The sequence below is a fragment of the Sinocyclocheilus anshuiensis genome, unplaced genomic scaffold (assembly GCF_001515605.1).
Source record: "Sinocyclocheilus anshuiensis isolate Anshui unplaced genomic scaffold, SAMN03320099.WGS_v1.1 scaffold544, whole genome shotgun sequence".
Classification (NCBI taxonomy): Eukaryota; Metazoa; Chordata; class Actinopteri; order Cypriniformes; family Cyprinidae; genus Sinocyclocheilus; species Sinocyclocheilus anshuiensis.
Window position 1 is genome coordinate 1,131,796 of NW_015555763.1, and position 19,531 is coordinate 1,151,326.

At 36.4% G+C, this 19,531-nt stretch overlaps 1 protein-coding gene across 1 annotated transcript in view; it reads right to left on the reverse strand.

Annotated features, from left to right (window-relative positions):
* Window positions 1-19,531, reverse strand: part of LOC107674078 (leukocyte tyrosine kinase receptor-like) — a 57,060-nt gene that overhangs the window by 34,004 nt on the left and 3,525 nt on the right. Inside the window, 5 exon segments of the mRNA XM_016467937.1 lie at window positions 1,592-1,732; window positions 1,985-2,124; window positions 3,260-3,485; window positions 3,622-3,771; window positions 6,363-6,443. Of these exon segments, the coding sequence (XP_016323423.1) occupies window positions 1,592-1,732; window positions 1,985-2,124; window positions 3,260-3,485; window positions 3,622-3,771; window positions 6,363-6,443 (738 nt within the window).

The following is a 19,531-nucleotide window of genomic DNA, read 5'->3' on the forward strand; positions in this document are numbered from 1 at the left end:
GCATCCGTGTCGTCGCTATTTGACACCTGATGACACACACGATCTCTGCGTTTTGTGTTTGGGCGAGGAGCACGCACGCGACGTCCTTGAGGGGGCGATTTGCATGCATTGTGAGCGTTTTTCGATGAAAAAGCTCCACTCTCGTTTGTCTCTTTTTTCGAGGAAAGAGGGGCAGCCATCTGCTTCCCGCGATTCAGGACCCACCGTTGCTGAGGCACGGAAGGGATTGAGGTCGTGGGGATCGCAGGTGGATCTGGCCGATGAGTTTGAGGGGGGGTTTCCCTTTCACGATCGTCGGCTGTGCACGAGAGTAAGCCGCTGGAGGATGATGTTATTTCATTAACATTGTCTGATTCAGGGGCCAGTGCTCTGCTGGGATCAGCCCAGCAAAAGCAGGAAGTGTCTGAGGAGGGCTGCGGACGCAAGCTTCAGACGAAGAAGTGAATGATGTGTGCTCCCGGCGCCTATTTATACTATAGTCGCACCGGTAGTGACGTCATGGCTGTCGCCGGCCAACGAGTTGGTGTTTTTTCAATGTATGCTTCAGACACGGGTCACGACGAGGCGTTCCCCCATAGCGACCCCTAGAGGACGCAATGTCTCGTTCCCTACTCAGGGAACCATGGTTACATAAGTAACCTGAGACGATTTCTTTGTTCTCACCTTTTTTATCTTTGTGGATTACACTGTGCCTGTGCTGTGTGCCAAATATCACCATCTACAAAGTTCTTTGTACACAGACAATAATTATAAATCATCTAAGCATAGTATAAATGTTAATGGAGATTAAATAAATCAATAAATATGCAAATAGTTTTCCTAGAGGAAAGCAAACACTCATGATATCAGGCCTTTTATGCAGCTCTTTACTCAGTGAAAAACTTTGACAGAGCAGGTTTGCTAATCCAGCGCCTCCGGTGAAAGGATTAGAAATTTATCATGGCCTTAAGAATTAATACAGCTAATGTGAGTGACACACAGCCAGCCAGTTACTCAGCGGCACCCTCTTATATCGCCCTGTCACACTGCTGTTCATAATTTAATTGAACACTCTCAACGAAATGCAAATTGGCAAGAATGACCTTGCAAATCTTACGGATTTATAGCTTAAAGGCCACCTTTTAAAGAAATGCTTCGATTATCATAAACTGAATGAATGGATTGGTGAGAAGTAGCCCGTTCTCTACATTTAAAATAACCAAAACATGATTAAAAATTGCCTTTTTTAAAGGCTAAAGAGCTCCACACAAACTAAATGGTCTTAAGTGTGCAAAAGTGATTGCATTAAACCTTGAAAAAGGATACAATTTTGAGTGTGGGGAGCTCACAATTACTGACAGACTGAAAAGGCAAGGCAAGGCAAGGCAAGTTTATTTATATAGCACATTTCATACACAATGGTAATTCAAAGTGCTTTACATAAAAGAAAAGAAAAACATAATCACAAGAATAAAACAAGGAATTTAAAAACTTTGAAAATTATTTAAAAAATTGATTTAAGAGGTTTAAAATGAATTTAAGATAAACAGATAAACAGAAACAATGCATCTTCATGGCTTATAAAATATTTAAAATCTTTTATTTCACTCACTGCATATTAAGCCCTCATCTTCCCCTTGTGGACAGTCAGTATGAAAATCACGCACTCTTCGCTTCTCAATGCAGCCTCCAGAATGACAGTGAAGTGATGAGTCTTTCTCACAGTCTGAACCTAAATCCAAATAATCATCACCTGCAGAAAGCCACAGAAAACCATAAAGATTTTGTTCAAATGGGCCACATAAAGATAGAAGAATAATATTCACTGCATTCATTTAAATAATTTAATATAGAATATTAAATAAAAAAACGCAATGGGCACAATAAACAGTTTCCATTTCATAGTGATAAAGTAGAAATGCTCTACAGATGCAAGTAACACATACAGTAACCTCAAAACACGTTTGAGTTTGATAATATTTGAGAATAATTAATAAGCCGTTACCCATGACACAATCCTTCAGCTCCAGCGAATCAAATGCCAGAAATCCGACTTCATGGCTGCTACAGGAAGAGTACTGCACTGTCACCTGGAAAGGCTCATCTAACTGGCCAATCACAGCCTCCAGCACCTCCCACTGTTGCCTGGGACACACAAAAAGAAATGCTTTTAACAAACATTTCAATTTTAGATCAGCTCAAAGGATTCAACACATAATGGATGCACAAGGTCGAAATTATTCTTAAGTATATGACTAATTTGTATCATACACCACACTCCATGCGGTAACCTCTATTAGGCCCAGATCAATATAGCCAAATGCAGAAAGTAAAACTATATTAGCTACGTCATGATAATACTGGCTTGTTCCAAATTGCATTGCATCACCATCTATTCCTAGCTCTCTGTCAGAACCAATTACGCCAAAAGAAACATCAGGTCCTACTTTTAGAAACGAAATGCTTTCATCCATCTTCTACGTGATGTGCCCAGCATAAGAAAATCAATACCAACTACATATCCATAACAAAAGTCTTTTGGTTGGCATTTGTTTCTTGTGGGTACAGAATGCTGCTTTACACTCTTCTGTGTGAAAGTAAAGTGCATATGTCATTGCTCTTTTGTTTATTTTCAAAATTGGCACTGAAAATGTTGTGGTCTGTCAATCAGATCTGTTATGACATCACCATTATATTTAGATATAGCTGTATGATATATATATATATATATAAATATACATTTGGGGTCAGATTTGTTTTTAAAGAAATTAATACTTTTATTCAGCAAGGAAAGGATGCATTAAATCAATCAAAAATGACAGTAAAGACTTTCATGTTGTTACAAAATATATATTTCAAATAAACATAGTTCTTTTGAGCTTTCTATTCATCAAGTAATTAATCAAAGAAAACATATTTAAATATAATGGTTTCCACAAAAATATAAAGCAGCACAACTGTTTTCAACATTGTTGATAATAAGAAATGTTTCTTGAGCTCCAAATCATGTGACACTAAAGAATGGAGTAATGACTGCTGAAAATTCAGCTTTGCAATTACAGAAATAAATTATATCTTAAAACATATTCAAATAGAAAACAGTTATTTTAAATTGTAATACTATTTCACAATATTACTGTTTCTACTGTATTTTTGATTAAATAAATGCAGCCTTGATGAGAAGTAAAAAAAAACTGGGGACCACTGTAACTGTTGTGACTTTCCATTTCTGTAATTTTCAAATTGCTTCAAGTTTGAGGCAATTCAATGAATGTCTCACCTGCCAGTTCCTTGTTCTTTGACTGTAAGGGCTATAGGTTTGATGACGGAGTGGTCAGTGTGTTTCACAAAGGCGGATATGTTTCCTGTATGTGGTTCCGGTTGGAAACGAGCGAGACGAAGACGACAAAGTGGCCCACGGCTGAGCACTACAGGACTGGTCATGTGAAAACTACATCTGCCAGCAGCGAAATGAGTTAAGGTGGGCTTTAGTAACAGAAAATGACCTGTTGAAAGACAGAAAGCTCTTACTGAACTGCCAATGATTATACAGACACAACTGATTAATTGAAAAAAAAAGGTCCACCAGCTATGGTTTGATCTGAATTGAGTGTCAAAGTATAATGAAGTTATTAATCATACCTTCAGATTTTCCAGTGGAATAATCTTTGATTGGTTGGACACCCCGTCTATTGGATCTGTGTTGCTGTGGTGATGTGACATACCAGTCCCCTCCAGCACTGTGATTGGATAACGTCCAAGAACATGGAGATTCAAAATCACAGAAGGAAACTGAGGATGGATGAAGTAACAATATATTAGCAGTTTAAAGGGACTCAAACTGCAGTGGCACAATAATGACTTAAACTTTAAATGCAGGACCAGCTGTAATAGACGTACTAATCAAAATAGAGAAAAGATTCATACGTCTGAATATGTGGAACTCTAAAGTTAGGATAACATATATATCAGCAACACACAGGCAGATCTGGCCTAACTTCGAAAAAATAAACACTGAATAAGACTATATGGAAACACAAAACAAAACTATTTTGCAGAAAGACCAGAGGGAAAATAATTCTTACAGTATTTAGCTACATTGTGCATAAAGTACATAGTTACTTAAATTATGTGAAGTATGTGTGTAAATATTAATCATGTTAATATGATTAATATTATTAATATAATATTATAATGTTATTAAATTATTATTAATATTTTAAAAAATTCACATCAACACATAGAAAATCATTCAGAAATCTTTCTAATATGCTGATTTGGTAACATTACTGTATTATTATCAATGTTGAACAGTTGTTCTGCTTAATATTTTTGTGGAAACTGTGACATTTTTTTTCAGGATTATGTGATGAATCCAATGTTCAAAAGGACAGCATTTAAAATAGCATAGCATTTGAAATAGTTTTTATTTATTTATTTATTTTAAAGGGGTCATATGATGCTTTTTTAAAGATCATTATTTTGTGTATTTGGTGTAACACTTATAATCAGGGTCGTCTTATATTTGGGCCAATACGGTACTTTATTCTCAAATTTTTAATGTTAACAACATCAGCATTGCATGACTATGAGTAGTGTGTATAAGTGAGTAGATTTCAATTTCTGTACAGTCTAATCTCTAATTGTCATACTCTTCGAATTTCATATTAAGAAATTCTTTTAACCCAAAAAGCAAATTATGCTCTCTTCGAACTGGCTGCCTTTAAAATACAAATCTTGTGTAATCCCAGGCTATCTGTAATCAGAAGCACATTTAAAACTGGAATATAATTTAATTTCATTCACATGTTTTTCATAAACACATAATCCTTTCTGGATTACAATCCGCCATCAAAATGATATATTTAATTATTCTGGCTGCTGTGAGAAAAGGCTATAAACGATCCGCCACCTGCAGGATCCTCACATGCGATAGCCCACTAGCCGAGACAACTTCTTTATGTTTACAGACGTGACGCAGCGGCATGCTCGAATCCGCGAAAACCTACCTGTACCACTCAAATTAGAAAACATTATTATAAACTGACCGTTGTGAATCGTGCTAAAGTAAGGCGATAGTTTCGAACACTGGCTGGTTATGTACTTGCTCAAAAATGTGACCCTGGACCACAAGACCACAGTCATAAGGGTCCATTTTTCGAGATTTATACATCATCTGAAAGCTGAATAAATGAGCTTTCCATTGATGTATGGTTTGTTAGGATAGGGCAATATTTGGCCGAGATACAACTATTTGAAAATCTGGAATCTGATGGTGCAAAAAAATCTAAATATTGAGAAAATCGCCTTTAAAATTGTCCAAATTAAGTTCTTAGCAGTGCATATTGCTAATTACAAATTAAGTTTTAATATATTTACGGAAGGAAATTATCTTCATGGAACATGATCTTTACTTAATATCCTAATGATTTTTGACATAAAAGAAAAATCAATCATTTTGACCCATACAATGTATTTTTGGCTATTACTACAAATATACCCCAGTGACTTTTGTGGTCCAGGGTCACATATTGATTTCGGATCATTTTTAACCAAAAAAAGTTACGGACTGCAGCTTTAAGTTAGATAGTTGCATTATTAATGTTGAATGAATGTTTACTGTTACTTTAGGCCAATTAAATGTATCCTTGCTGAATAAAAGAAGTATTGTAGGGTACTATAATGTGCATGTATATACACACGTGTGTGTGTGTGTGCATGTGTGTGTTTGTCACACATTTGATACAGGTGCTGTCAGGACGAGGTTATCACTGCGCGCAGTGTGTGTGTGTGTGTGTGTGTGTGTGTGTGTGTTTGTGTGTGTGTTGTACATTGAATTCCCTAAAACTACCCTTTCAAATATTATATGTCAATAATTAAGAAAAAAGCAAATTTGTTTGTAAACAGATACAGAAAGATATTGGATCCAGTGGTAGGATCACAATGAAATGGCCTCAGGAGAAATGTAATTAAACTGTTTTTTTACTCCCTATTCCTCTAAAGTACATCCAAAAATGCAAAACTTTATAATAAAATTAAATAATCAGGACAAGGGTATGTCAGTTTGGACAAGAGAAGGAATATCTTGAGGGCTTTCTGTTTGCCATCAGGCATTCCAATGGAAAAACACAGAAAAGTTGTCTTTGGAATCATGTAACGCTATTGATGAAGAGAGACCGCAATGAGGGAAACCACAAAGCCCCTCTGACATTCAACTGAAACATCCCAACGGGAAGTGCCCTGGGTGGAATACTTAACCAGATCAATATTTCTTCTCTGTTCAATGTGGTGACTTGCAATGACAAACTCCATTTAGGAGAAGAAAACAACTGCAAAACAAACTGCTGAAGGAAAAGGGAACAAATAAATAATCAGTGTTTTACGTTCTGGACTGGAGTCGAGAGGATTTGGATGTGCTGGATCTTCTACTGCTCTTTCCAACAGAGCACAACTGCTCCTGACAACTGAGGAAAGACAAGAAGAATAAAAGTCAAACGCACCATCAGAGAAAGTCCTTGTTCTCTTATGACATGATTTAATAAATAATAGGACCAGTTAGTTTTAAGAACTGTGGCTTCAAATGAAACCTTGAGATGAAAGAACCAACATTTTCGACTGAAGACCATTGATTTTGATTAGATTATCTCTATGCTCAAGGCCAAAAAAAAGGAAGCTTTATGACATTTTATGATCTGGATAGTGGTTTTGCCTAAAGGCAACATTTTGCCCAGTTTTTGTGTTTTTTTGTGCATTTATTTAGAACAGCTGAATGCAATGCTGAGTGTTCTAACAATCAGCAAACATTCATTTTATCAGCTAACATTCATCATCAGCACCCATGGCTATTCTTATGTGTAAAATAAATCAATTAATTAAAACATAAAATTAAACATTGAGCAATACACATTAATATTATATATATTTTCATTTTTGTTTTTATAAGTTAAACACAACTTTTTGTTTTGCATAGGACCTTAGGATCTTACTTTAGTCTTTAGTCTGTAAAGTTTGCCCTCCTAAAACAACAGAGCTGTTTCAAAAAGGTTTTGGATGAGCGCTGGATTGTGACTGACTGAGGTGGACCACATTTCAAGTTATGTAATTTATTATAACAGCACTTTAAAAGAAAAATAATAAAATATCAGTGTTTCTTCTTGCAGATAGTGGCACATTCCAGGAAAAAAATTCTCTCTACAGGCATGAAGATGTTCAGCATTTTGTTTTAGGCATTTTACCACAAGCCATTTACTTTATTTTAAGATCTAGAGAGGTTGCCATAGCAAAGTAAAAGAAGGAAAAGGGAAACTCTGTCTGTTCCATTATTAAAACAAAAACATTTGATGAAAGTTCATTATCACAGCAATGGCTCATTATAGTGTGCCAAAATCTGCTCTGTAATGAATATGCTTTGCCAATTATGACCCACACTTACACAATCGCTGGTGTACACTATTCCTGTCATGTCCCAGACCTAAACCAGATCTGTTTGATGAGGTTCAAAATGAACTTCTCCTTCCACTAAAATATTCCCTTGATTTCAATGGTGTCAACTGTGAGTTAACAAGAAAAGCTTCTGACGGAATGCTAATGAAGATGGGAAGCCATACAGCAGGATTTACAAAAACATATCAGTGATTGTAATGTTCAGATAAAGATTATTAGACAAAGTTTGCAAACAAGATACTGTACAATCAGCATTTTTTTATATTTAAAATGGTAAATAGCAGATAAGTTCGTCATTCCGTTTTAAAAGCCAATCTTTCTGGAAACATCTGTGAATCTTTTAAACAGCTGACACTAAAGTTTGGTAGCAGAGCCTGAGAAATCGAAATACTGTAAACTGTATTTTTAAATCCAGTAAAATGCCAAATGATTCATACAAAAAAATCCTTCACCAATCAATGGTCATGGTACATTCTGCACAAGAGCAAACCACTTACAAAAAAAGTGCCATTCCAAATCAAACACATGACGTTATAACCAATGGCATGAGTGAAACAATGGCTTCCTTTTCATCTGAGCGTTTCAAGTATGGAAATAAACTGCCTGGTATGACTCTTAAAAAAGAATCAGCAAGGCAAATTTTAGCAACAAAGGAGACTGAAGGACTCAAATGGTCAAAAGGTCAAGATTCACAAATGCTCAATCACAATCAGAGCCAATAGCCAATGGGAAATTTATCATGTGACAAAATCATGTGATTTACTGCTAAAATATACGAACAGATTCGTTTTAAGTTTTAAGTCAGCCTAAAGGTCGTCACACACAAAGTCAACGGACAGCCATCTGTGAATGTTAGGCCGTCAATGAGTGTCTGTCAGCACAGTTTTCAGTGTGCTCCCCACCGTTGGTTTTCATAACGACACCTGCTGATATATACAGTTACTTCCTCTCACCTCTTCTTCAGCCGCAGAATGTGCTAGTTGGCCATTGGCTGTAGTCGTTGCAGTTTATTCAAGTGCAACTTTGTAGCCCTGCATGTATGGTGATGAAAGCCAAAATATTAAACGCCATGGATGAATATTCACTGAGTAATCCACTATTTTGTAGAGGGTAGTCAAAATGAAAAATTTCACCTGAGATTCGGAGCCAAACTACAGGGGCGTAAAAAAGACTTTAGAAAGATTGCAGCAACATTATATTATTTTTACACTGAGATTGGTAAGCCTCTTAGTAAAATCTGTTGACTTTAGCAGTCTTTGTTGCAATATATATTCCAGTGGTGACCATTGAAAAATGGGGGGAAAGCACTTTTCAAGATTTTTCTCCAAAGTTTGCTTGTCTGTAACTCAAGAGGTATTAAAGATACCTTAATGCCCTTTTAGATTTTGGGTCTTAACAAACCTTCTTTTTGGCATCTTCATTTTTAAGGCCCTATAAAGTTCCGTTCCAGAGATATTGCAATCGCAATATGGATCCAGGAGTAAATCGTTAAATTATACACATTTTCAGTGGTCAAAAAACAAATGTGGGTCACTGTGCATTCAGCTAATACTTTATTTCTTTTAATGAGGAAGGTCTGAAGAACAAATAATGTTAAAACTCGAAATGTATCTTGTTTACCTCTATCAAAACATCTGCATATAACATACCTGTCTGAATGCCATATAAATATTATTTTTTCAAAGTTTGCATGATTGTAACTCGAGAAGTATTAAAGATATCTGAATATAATTTTAGATTCTGGTTTTTAATACAACTTTTCTTTTGGAATCCTCATTTTCAAGGTCTTAATGTATGTGGTTCCGTCCCAAACATATGGGGAGCCCAATGTGACTCAATGTCCAATTTGCTGAATTTGACCAATTTTCAGTGTTTGAAAAACAACCTCTGGTTGAGTTAACACAGAATGACCCTGAAGTATGAATATAAAAATATGAATATCTGCACTTCTGTGATGACCCAATAAATCATAAACAGTAAACCATGTTGGGTTTTTCAGTGAAGGTTAAAACTAAGAAATCCAAAGCCATTACATGGAAATCCCCAGACTAAGGAATCTCTCATGTGTATTTCTTTACACATTTCTAATGACTCAAGATTTTAGTTGTAAACTCAAGTTAACCTGCTTTCATCTAGGTGGTCCGTCCTTCAGCAGGAGCAACTTATTTGCACTTATTTCTCTCTGCCAAGAGAGCACTCTGTGTATGATTTGCATGTGCGACAGTCCTCTGATTCGTATCCAAGTGGTGAAGCATGGCATCTGGCCTACCTGTTCAACTCAGTTTAGGGCAAAAGAGGAACATCTGACAGCTGGGCTTCGTTAAGCGCACACTCTCAGAAGAGGGCTGTCACTCCTCACCAACATGATACACAGCACAGCGTGCCCAGCTGACTCATCTGCTGAGAGAGTGCCCAAGTCTGTCCAAGCCTTATCCTACTCTTTCTTCCTCTGAGAGGATAATGTCGACTCTTAATACTCTCAGTTCAGCTGAGAGGCACACAGGCAATCCTCACCACTAATGGCTGATGCTGTGGATGAGCTGAGACATTCAATGTGGGTTTAAAGGGGTCATGCATTTTCTGATCTTGATATCATTGGGGTAAGCTTATGTAGTTAGTATGTTTTGGACTAAAAAGGTGGGGTGTTACCTCTTTGAGAAACGCAAGTAAACAGCCACTTCTGTGATTGGCGAACTTCATTGCACCGTATCCATGCACAGCATGTGTGAAGTGTTTTGATGCTACATGGTGAATGCCGTACAGCCGTATATGTTTGATCCAGAAGCAGAAGAAAATGAACCAACACAACCACAGCGATTGCAACAGACTGTTTAAGCGAGGTAACTGCTCTCCCTTGTTCAAATCTATTATCTGTATATAGTTCTAAAACTACTATTGTATCTTGTTGTCAGGCTGCTATATTTTTGATATTTAGAAAAAACAGCAGGCAAATTGAGAATAACGAAGAAAAGAGTCAGTTGTGAAATGAGGCAAACAAACAAAAACATTCTCGTTCAATTGCTTAGGCAAGTCATTAAAAATAAACTTATATTTAAAATCAGTTTATTTGGAGGGGTATGCAGAGTTTTTGGAGGTGCATTTTGTCACCATCCAGGGACAGAACAATGTTGGAACTTTTTGAAATAAAAATCCTCAAAAAAACAACAACTACAAAACACCTCAAACCTTTTAAAATCCTGGTGTTTCTAAGGTATGAAACTTGCAGAATGCTTTAAGTTTGCAGTGACCGTCTGCCTCAATGTTCACAAGCCACTAACTGCAACACTAAACCAGGCTGTCAGCACATATTTCCACAATAAATGTAGCTTAATTGTAGCACTTAGCGAAGATCACAGAACATGCTTTTGGGTTTGTCTGGGACTTTGAGGCCGTGTTGAAAGTGTAGAATGATGTGTTGCCATTTAGATGAGTAGAAGAGACACAAATTCAACTACTAATGGAAAGATTTAATTGTTTGACTCACTATCTGATCTATTTTTGATTTAAAACTCAAAATCCTCAGCATGGCTGCATTTATTTAACCATAAATACAGCAAATACAGTAATATTGTGAAATATTACTACAATTTAAAATAACTGTTTTCTATTTTAATATATTTTAAAATCTATTTTGTCAAAGCTGAATTTTCAGCATCATTACTCCAGTCATCAGCGTCACATGATCATTCAGAAATCATTCTAATATGCTGATTTACTGCTCAAGAAACATATCTTACTTATTATTATCAATGTTAAAAGCCCGAATGAACTCTCCATCCACCTCTGCAAACAATAGGAAACATTCATAGCCCTGACTTTTAGTCACAGATTTTGTTTCGTTCTGCATCCCTAAAGGAAATTAGCTGATAAATATGTGCATTATGTTCAAACTAAGCCCTACAATAAACAGCATTTGACTTTTAACAAAACAATATAGACAGCTGTAATAAAGAATGAAGAGTGAGAGTATGCAAGCCCACTTATCTGAGCCCCCATTCATGAATCAGGCTTTTGGCATTTGCAAAAACATTACTCACATAATTGAATTTTTTGTGTAATTGGTTGCAGCTAGTGTCAAATTATCAGAAGTAAGGGTTTTTAATATATATTTCATAGTGGGAAAAAACATCCTATCCATGCTCAAACCCTCAGCATTCTCTTCCTGTCTGTACAGTTCCATTATAAAGGGGACATTGATAGAAAGCAGGATGTTTTATTTTTTTTTCTTTTGGTATTAGCCTACTCTGCATCCATTCCATAGAGTACCTTTAAAATTCTGCACAGGTCAGTGACTTTATAGGTTTATTAGTAGAAAATGGAAATATGATGCCTCAGTGAAGCAAGGCACAAAAGATAATTGTAGGCTTCGCAATGATGGATCAGCACAGCAGGAGCAGTGATTGAGTTAGTATAAATGCTGTAGCTTACCAAATGTTAAAAGCTTAGTTCTACTAGGAATTCTTCGAAAAATAAAGTCATTTTCTGTTTGTGAACCTGAAAACATATTAAGAAACAACATGATGTATGCCATGCCATTGATGCTGACTAACTGAATGTAGCATTAATTTTGTTTTTCGAAATAATTCAGTTCAGGCCTACACTGTCTATCATGGGATTCAGCTTTGCTTGGACTAAAATCAATTAGAAGATTAAAAAAATAATGGGACTATACACACACATGACAGCAGTTGTGTCCCTTTCTTTTGGAGAGAGTCTGTTTTTATTCAGTCTTTTGTCTTGTTGCCAGATCACTGCAGAAGAAACTCTCTACCATATATGAGGGAGGATCCATCAAAGTTAAATGTTTCAAGCCTTTATTCTGACTGTGTAAATTGTTTGTTATTGCAAGGAGCAGATAGTACATTATTAACATAATGTTTTGATCACTGGATGCAAGAATGACAATTGTCACAACTGTGATTTTAAGCATGAGTTACACTTAAGAAAATAAATTAATATTTTTATTTAGCAAGGATGCATTAAACAGATCAAAAGTGACAATAACGACATTTATAATGTTACAAAGATTTCTATTTCAAATAAATGCTGTTCTTTTGAACTTTTTATTCATCAAAGAACCCTGAAATGACTGGAGAAATGGCTGCTGAAAATTCAGCTTTGCCATCACAGAAATAATTTGTATTTTAAATATTAAAATAGAAAATAGTTATTTTAAATTGCAATAATATTTCACAATATCACAGTTTTTACTGTATTTTTGAATACTATTTTTAAAAGCATTCATTCTTATCAACCACAAACTTTTGAACGGTAGTGTATATCATAACAATGTATATTTGTGCATCACATCAGGCCTATATCTGGAATAAAATACTTAATATTATTCATTATTTATTATCAGTTCATTCATAGGTAAAATATTCTGTAGGCTGCTGTTATGTATATGGACCATATTTTATTTGCCATGTTCTATTAAATTTGATATGCTGTGACGTTTGTTACTTCCCAACCTCTCCTGGTGCAACTATTCGATACAACTGCAGTTCTTTTCACAACTCTATAAAAAGTTCTCGTTAATTACTTTTGGGATCCTTATCAGATTTAATGCCACTGAGTGAATATCACTTCACACATAACGTTCCTTATAATCATTCAATCATAGACCATATCTGAGCTGCTGATAACAATCTACACTGTAGGATGTCAAAAACATAAAGTGATTCATGAGCTAATCGTATAAGGTTACCATGTCTGGGTCAAGCCAACCAAAGGGATTTACTGTTCTTTCTGATGTGAAGGATGTATTCAACACATCTTCACTGACCAGGAGTGATGCAACAACAGTATTTCAGTTCAATTGCTGCTCTTAAGGAGCCACAGGTCTCTAAAACCACCTTAGCACTGATTCACTGAATGTCACAAACTAAATGTCAACAACATGACAAGTCAAAACAGTCTTGTGACAGCATCAGAGGAAAGAGTTACAAACACAAGCCCATCTGGTCTGCTGCTCCACAGGAATCAAAGTGTTTCATTATTATGTAGTAGGTCGGTGTGATAGACATTAAAGGGGTGGTTGATCGCAATTTCACTTTTTTAACGTTAGTTAGTGTGTAATGTTGCTGTTTGAGCATAAACAATATCTGCAAAGTTACAAAGCTGAAAGTTCAATGCAAACGGAGATATCGTCTTTTAAAATTCTGGCGGTTTAATGCCTACAAAAAAACGGCTGGTAGGGACTACAATGAGTTACTTCCCGGGTTCATGACGTAACAAACCCAGATAAACCCCGCCCTCGCGAAAAGGCAGCAAAGGGGGTGAGGCCATGCTGCGCTGCTTTAGAGAAGAGGAAGAGAAAACTAGGGGTGCACGTAAAAATCTATTCATATATGAATCGCGATTCTGTCTTCTAACGGTTCTAATGGATTCACAAATTTCAAAATCAATGTTCTAAAGCAGCGGTTCTTAATACTGTTCCTTGCGTCCCCCTGCTCTGCACACGCTCTGCATCTCTCTCTCTCTCTCTCTCTCTCTCATTCAGCTCAGCTCCAACAATGAACTGTTCCAATTATACACTTATTTTCACATAGCTATGAGAAGCGTTAAACATGGCAGCGTGCAGTTGCCGTACTGTATTAAAGCTTTAATCAGGATAAAACCGTATATTAAAAGCTAACATAAGCAGTAGCATTTACAAATAACAGCATATCTAAAAGTATGAGACAACAAGGAACAAAAAACATAGGCCTACCATTAAAAGCCGTGCTTGCACAGGTTCTGCGCGATCCTCTTCAATAATATCCTCTGCGTCTCAATCAGGCTCAAATTGATAAGCAATATAGACGACGTCATTGTTTACAATACAAACGGAGCACATGCCGCTATGTTGAGGGGCGGGACGTTTAGACGCACACTAGAGGCGGTTTAGCCAATCACAACACACTGGGCTAGCTAAGCAGTCAGAGCCCATCGCCTATTTCTGAGGGCGGGGCTTCATAAAAACAGGAAAAGATCAGCCCGTTTCTCAGAGAAGGGACAGAGCGGTGTGGAATAAAGGTAAATTATGTGAAAAATAATGCGTTTTTTTAAAAACGAAGCATTAACACATGTTAGACTCCACCCCATAAACAAAATCAAGCCTAGAAAAAAAAACAGTGAACCACCCCTTTAAGAGGGAACAAAATAATTACAGGCTAATTGTGTGTGGCTGGCCCTCATGAGACTGTTTAGTTGCATCTTGTTTGAATCTTACAAGTACTTGTAAAAGTATCACTTTTCACAGCACACTTTGATGACCCATACGTTGTTGTTTTTTTTTAGGCAGAAATCCCATGTTGTTATACACTGAGAACCATGTTTAAACTATTAAAAAGTTAACAATAAGTCGGCGCCAATGGCCTCGTGGGCAGCACGCCGACATGTAGCGCCTTTGTGCTTCGGGCGTCCCGAGTTCGAGCCCTGGCTTGTGGACCTTTCCCGATCCCACCCCCCTCTCTCTCTCTCTCACCCACTTCGCTTCCTGTCGACCTACTGTCCTATCTAAATAAAAGGCATAAAACGCCAAAAATAAATCTAAAAAAAAAAAAAGTTAACAATAATATGGATAGAAGGTTGTTGTAAACAAACCCCCTCTTAAAAAAGGGATTATGGCCTTTGTGCAACCTTGTTACTGCATGATTTTCTCTCCTTACAAAAATGTAAAATTCATTAAAACTGTACAGCATGAAGAACGTACATTTTTTTTTTTTTTACATTGTAATGCTGACTGAATTTGCTAAGCTCAACCATTCAAACCTGTAACCCTAAATATGGCAAGAAAGAAATGATCAAACAGGTTTTTTTGTTTGCTTGTTCGTTGTTTGTTTTTAGAAAACATATAATATGCAAAAGTCACAAACTAGCTAGAACCTACCAAGCAGGCTTAATTTAGGTTAAATTTGCATCCCCATTCTAACATTTTTTCAGACTTTTTTTTCTCTATTAACTTTTATAGTTATTTAAATGTGTATTGCTTTTTAATGTTTTTTAAAAATGTTTTTTTGTTATTATGCCTTTTGCGTTTTATTTCATAATTTTTATTGATTTCCTATAAATAAGTTCATAAGTAATTAAAAGTTAAAAGTATTATACATTTAATTACACATTTTGTTAACACACGGTTGAAAAAGATTGCAGACTAATAATGGACAATAAATACATTATATATTCTATTATTGTAAAAAATAAATAGAAAATAAAACATTAAAAATCCTATAAAAATCCCATTTCAACAGTTTCAGACCCCCATTTGTATTATTTGGCCCTACTTATCAGTGTATGTATAGGCTACAAATAGAGTACAAATTCTCTCAGAGTACAAATGCTCTGCTTGCAAGTGACTTTGCAGTGTTGCATATTACAACACACTTATTGTGCCTCTTTAATGTTTGATGCTAAAAGAAAACACTTTGATCTGTGTTTAGAGATTCAGACCTGTAATTACTGGACGATTATGCAGCTACCTTGGCAATGGAAGTCCTTTCACTAGACACACAGTCATGCTGAGCACCACTTATAAGTGCAAGCACCTACTTCACTTCCACAACTAAAACCTTCTTTAAGTTAAAGTCGACATATTGTCATTTCAGTAATTCATGGGGTGGGAAGAACGAAATGCAGTTTCCTCAGAAACAATGGTGCAGACATTTAACACTGTACTGTATGTATAGCATACATTCAACAAAACAATGCTGGAGCATTTCACAAATTATATTACGGTCACAATGATGCCACCTTAGGCTATGTTGTCACTGTTACTATGGTATCGTGTGTCAGCAGAGTCTCATATGTCAAATAGCAAACAGCAAAAAGTAATGATGAAATTGCTCATTCAAAACGTGAGAAACGTTTTTTAGTGATCTCATCAGTGTCTAATTCAATGCTCAGATTTGTCAAGTCTGCAGTCGAAAGCCAGAGATTCAATATTAACTCATTTCATAAACATTTCTCATCTCATCACTCTATGTAAACAATTGTCTCAGTTGTATTTGTTTTAATATTCTTATAATGGGTTTTATGAGAAACATAAGACAAAACTGATACTTAAAAAAGACGTAAATAACATTTAAATGTATTGTGTTGTGTATAAATGTATTTTTTCATTTAGCCAAATCCAAAGTTACTTACAAATGAGGAACATAACAGCAATTCGTCACAGAGCCAAAAATAGTCAAAGCATAAAATGGCAGAGTTTTTTAGAGGCTAGAACGTGAAATAGGTTAGTGCAGAGAGCACTTTTTTTTTTTTTGAGTAAGTGCCTTGGTTTAAAGGGGTCATATATGATGTTGCTAAAAAGAACTTTATTTTGTGTATTTGGTGTAATGAAATGTTTTTATGCGGTTTAAGGTTCAAAAACACATTGTTTCTCCTCTATGCCCCGCCTTTCTGAAACGCGTCGATTTTTACAAAGCTCGTCGTTTTGAAAAGCGAGGTGTGCTCTGATTGGCCAGCTATCCAGTGCGTTGTGATTGGCCGAATACCTCAAGCGTGTGACGGAAATGTTACGCCCCTTACCATACTGTGATGCCGTGTCCCGGCGCGACAAGACAAAACCATTAAAACCCATTATAAACGAGGCATTTGTTGCATCCAGTGGGGACATAATTACGGATTATAATGACTTATACTGTCTTTTTACGTGTTGAGTTGCATCGCGCCGCGTAGACTGCGAGTCAGAACAGCCGGCATTGTAGTCTACTCTACCAAAATCAGGAAAGAGTCCTCCATAAAATCTGCTGGACACATCTGAATATTTGGGTTGAACTGTTCTGGAACAGTTAACGAAACACACAGCATCTTCACAACATGGCGGCGGTGGCAGCAGCAACAATAAAGTTACGCCTTCTTTCTTTGTGTGAACATTTGGGCGGCGTTATGCAAACTTCCCACATCGTGACGTAGACATGTGGGGGCGTGTTTAAACTAGGCGTTTTAGGAGGGCGTGGACCAGTCTTAACTTTAATAAAGAATATCTCTTTGGGTTTGAGACTTTAGTCTTTGCAACTTTAGGGATCTTATCTATTCACGAACAGCTTGTAACACTCCAAAGAGAAAGGAAAACTTGAAATCGCATCATATGACCCCTTTGAGGTTGTAGAGAGGTTAAGTGCTTGCACAAGACGCGTGTTTCCATCAGGGTCAGAAATTAACTCTTCTATTAAGGGACAATATTTCCCCCCTTGGAATTGATTTCATGGGACATTTTTACCTTTATGAGGGCAATTTTTATAATGACCTTATTAAATGTATCTGTTCTTTTGTTACATTCTTAAATGTAACCAGTTGCTTCAATCAACTAGAATACTAGACTGTTTCCAATCAAATTTTATCAACATCAACAGCCATCTTTACACTGCAAAGTTGGAACAGAAGCTGCATCTGACATGGCATCTATGTTTATTCAGGGGCCATTCACACAGAATGCGTTTATGCATTTAAAAAAGCGAGATGTAGGGCAGTGGAACAAAAAAATGCAAGGTCTAGAGGAGTGTTAATTGAAAGTTGAACTACTTTTAACTTGAGTGCCACGATTTTAGAATGTTGTGTCATGCACGAGTAGCTGCAAAGGACGAGAGACGTGAGCGCAATGGTCGAACACATCTGTCTACATAAAAAAAAAAACAATACAATGGAAAAGCAGTGCAGTGGAATGCAAATGGCCCCTTACACAGACTGTTGCTGCTCTAAGGTGGCATAAATGTATTGCATAATTTGATTGAGCCTACATAAAGTGTAGATAAAATAAAATAACAGGAACTCATTAAAGGGTAGGGCTGCAATATTATGACAAAAGTCATTATTGACTATTATTACTCTTGATATTGTAATAATGATTATTTTGTTTTGTGTTTGGGAAAACGGCATGTTATATTCTGGCTACACAGACAAGTTAAGAACCATATATGAAGTGGTTTATTGCTTTTTACGCATTAGAAAATCAAGAATTATTTTAGTAGCCTGAAAAACAAACAGTTATTCATACTGGAACATATTATATACAGAAAGAAAGCAAAGAATCCCATAAAGCGGTCCCTTCAGTAGAGTGAGTTAAGCACTCTCACAAAAACACCTTTTATAATCACTAAAGCTGTCTACACTACAAAATGAATCACTTGCGTCATATCAGGAATGTATTGTTAATGATGAGAGAATTCGTGAGAGTGCAGAATTCATTCAGTGAGAGCGCACTGAAACAAAACTCCTTTTCTGCATTGACAATATAAACTTCTCTAATTGGCCATTGCCTTCATAAGCTTAACAGAAACATGTGTGATTGGTTATAATACTCAACACTGCAAAATCATGAATGCAACATGAGCAGATCTAAATTTAATTCCGCAATCAACACTTTTCATATTTTCACATTTACTTTAATGGCGACAGCTGTAATAGATTTAGTTTAAATGTATCTTAAATTTGGGTGATGTCATTTTTGCCTAAATCCCACTTTAATTTCTGACCTATATATGAAAAAAACATGCTTTTTTTATACTTGAATAAAATGTTGCTGCCTGACTTGTTTGCTTCTGGTTCCTCGATTGGCTTCCCTGAACAGTGAAAGTGAGGAACAGATTTAACATGTTATTTCTGCCCTCCTTTACCTAACGTATGTTAATTAATGCTATGATTTTTAAAGTGTGCATGAAATGGAAGTTGCGATCGTCTTTTCTTGCCTATTGTGACATATATCTGAGGGAAATGGCTTCCTGAACAATAAAAAACATAGGGTGGGCTGTAATTAGGTTAATTGGGAATTGACTGGATCAATGGATCGCTGTCGTTTGCTATTGCTGAATCTCATGCGAGTGACAGGCTGCTGGAGTGGAGAGGGAAGGGTACGTTTTTTTGATTTTATGTTACATTTTGATTTTAAGGTTATTGTCAGACTCTGTTCCATGTTTTGTCTGTGTCTTGCTCCCCAGGTGTTCCTTTCCCATGTTTAATTTGTCCCAGGTGTTCCCCATGATGGTTCATTGATCCCAGGTGTGTCTCGTCATCCCCTCCTCCTGTGTGTATTTAAAGTGGTCCCAGTCCCTAGTTCTCTGTCTGCTGTTGAACGTCTTCGTGTGAACGTCTTCCTGTGTTCGTCTCCCTTGGTTCCTTGGTGGTA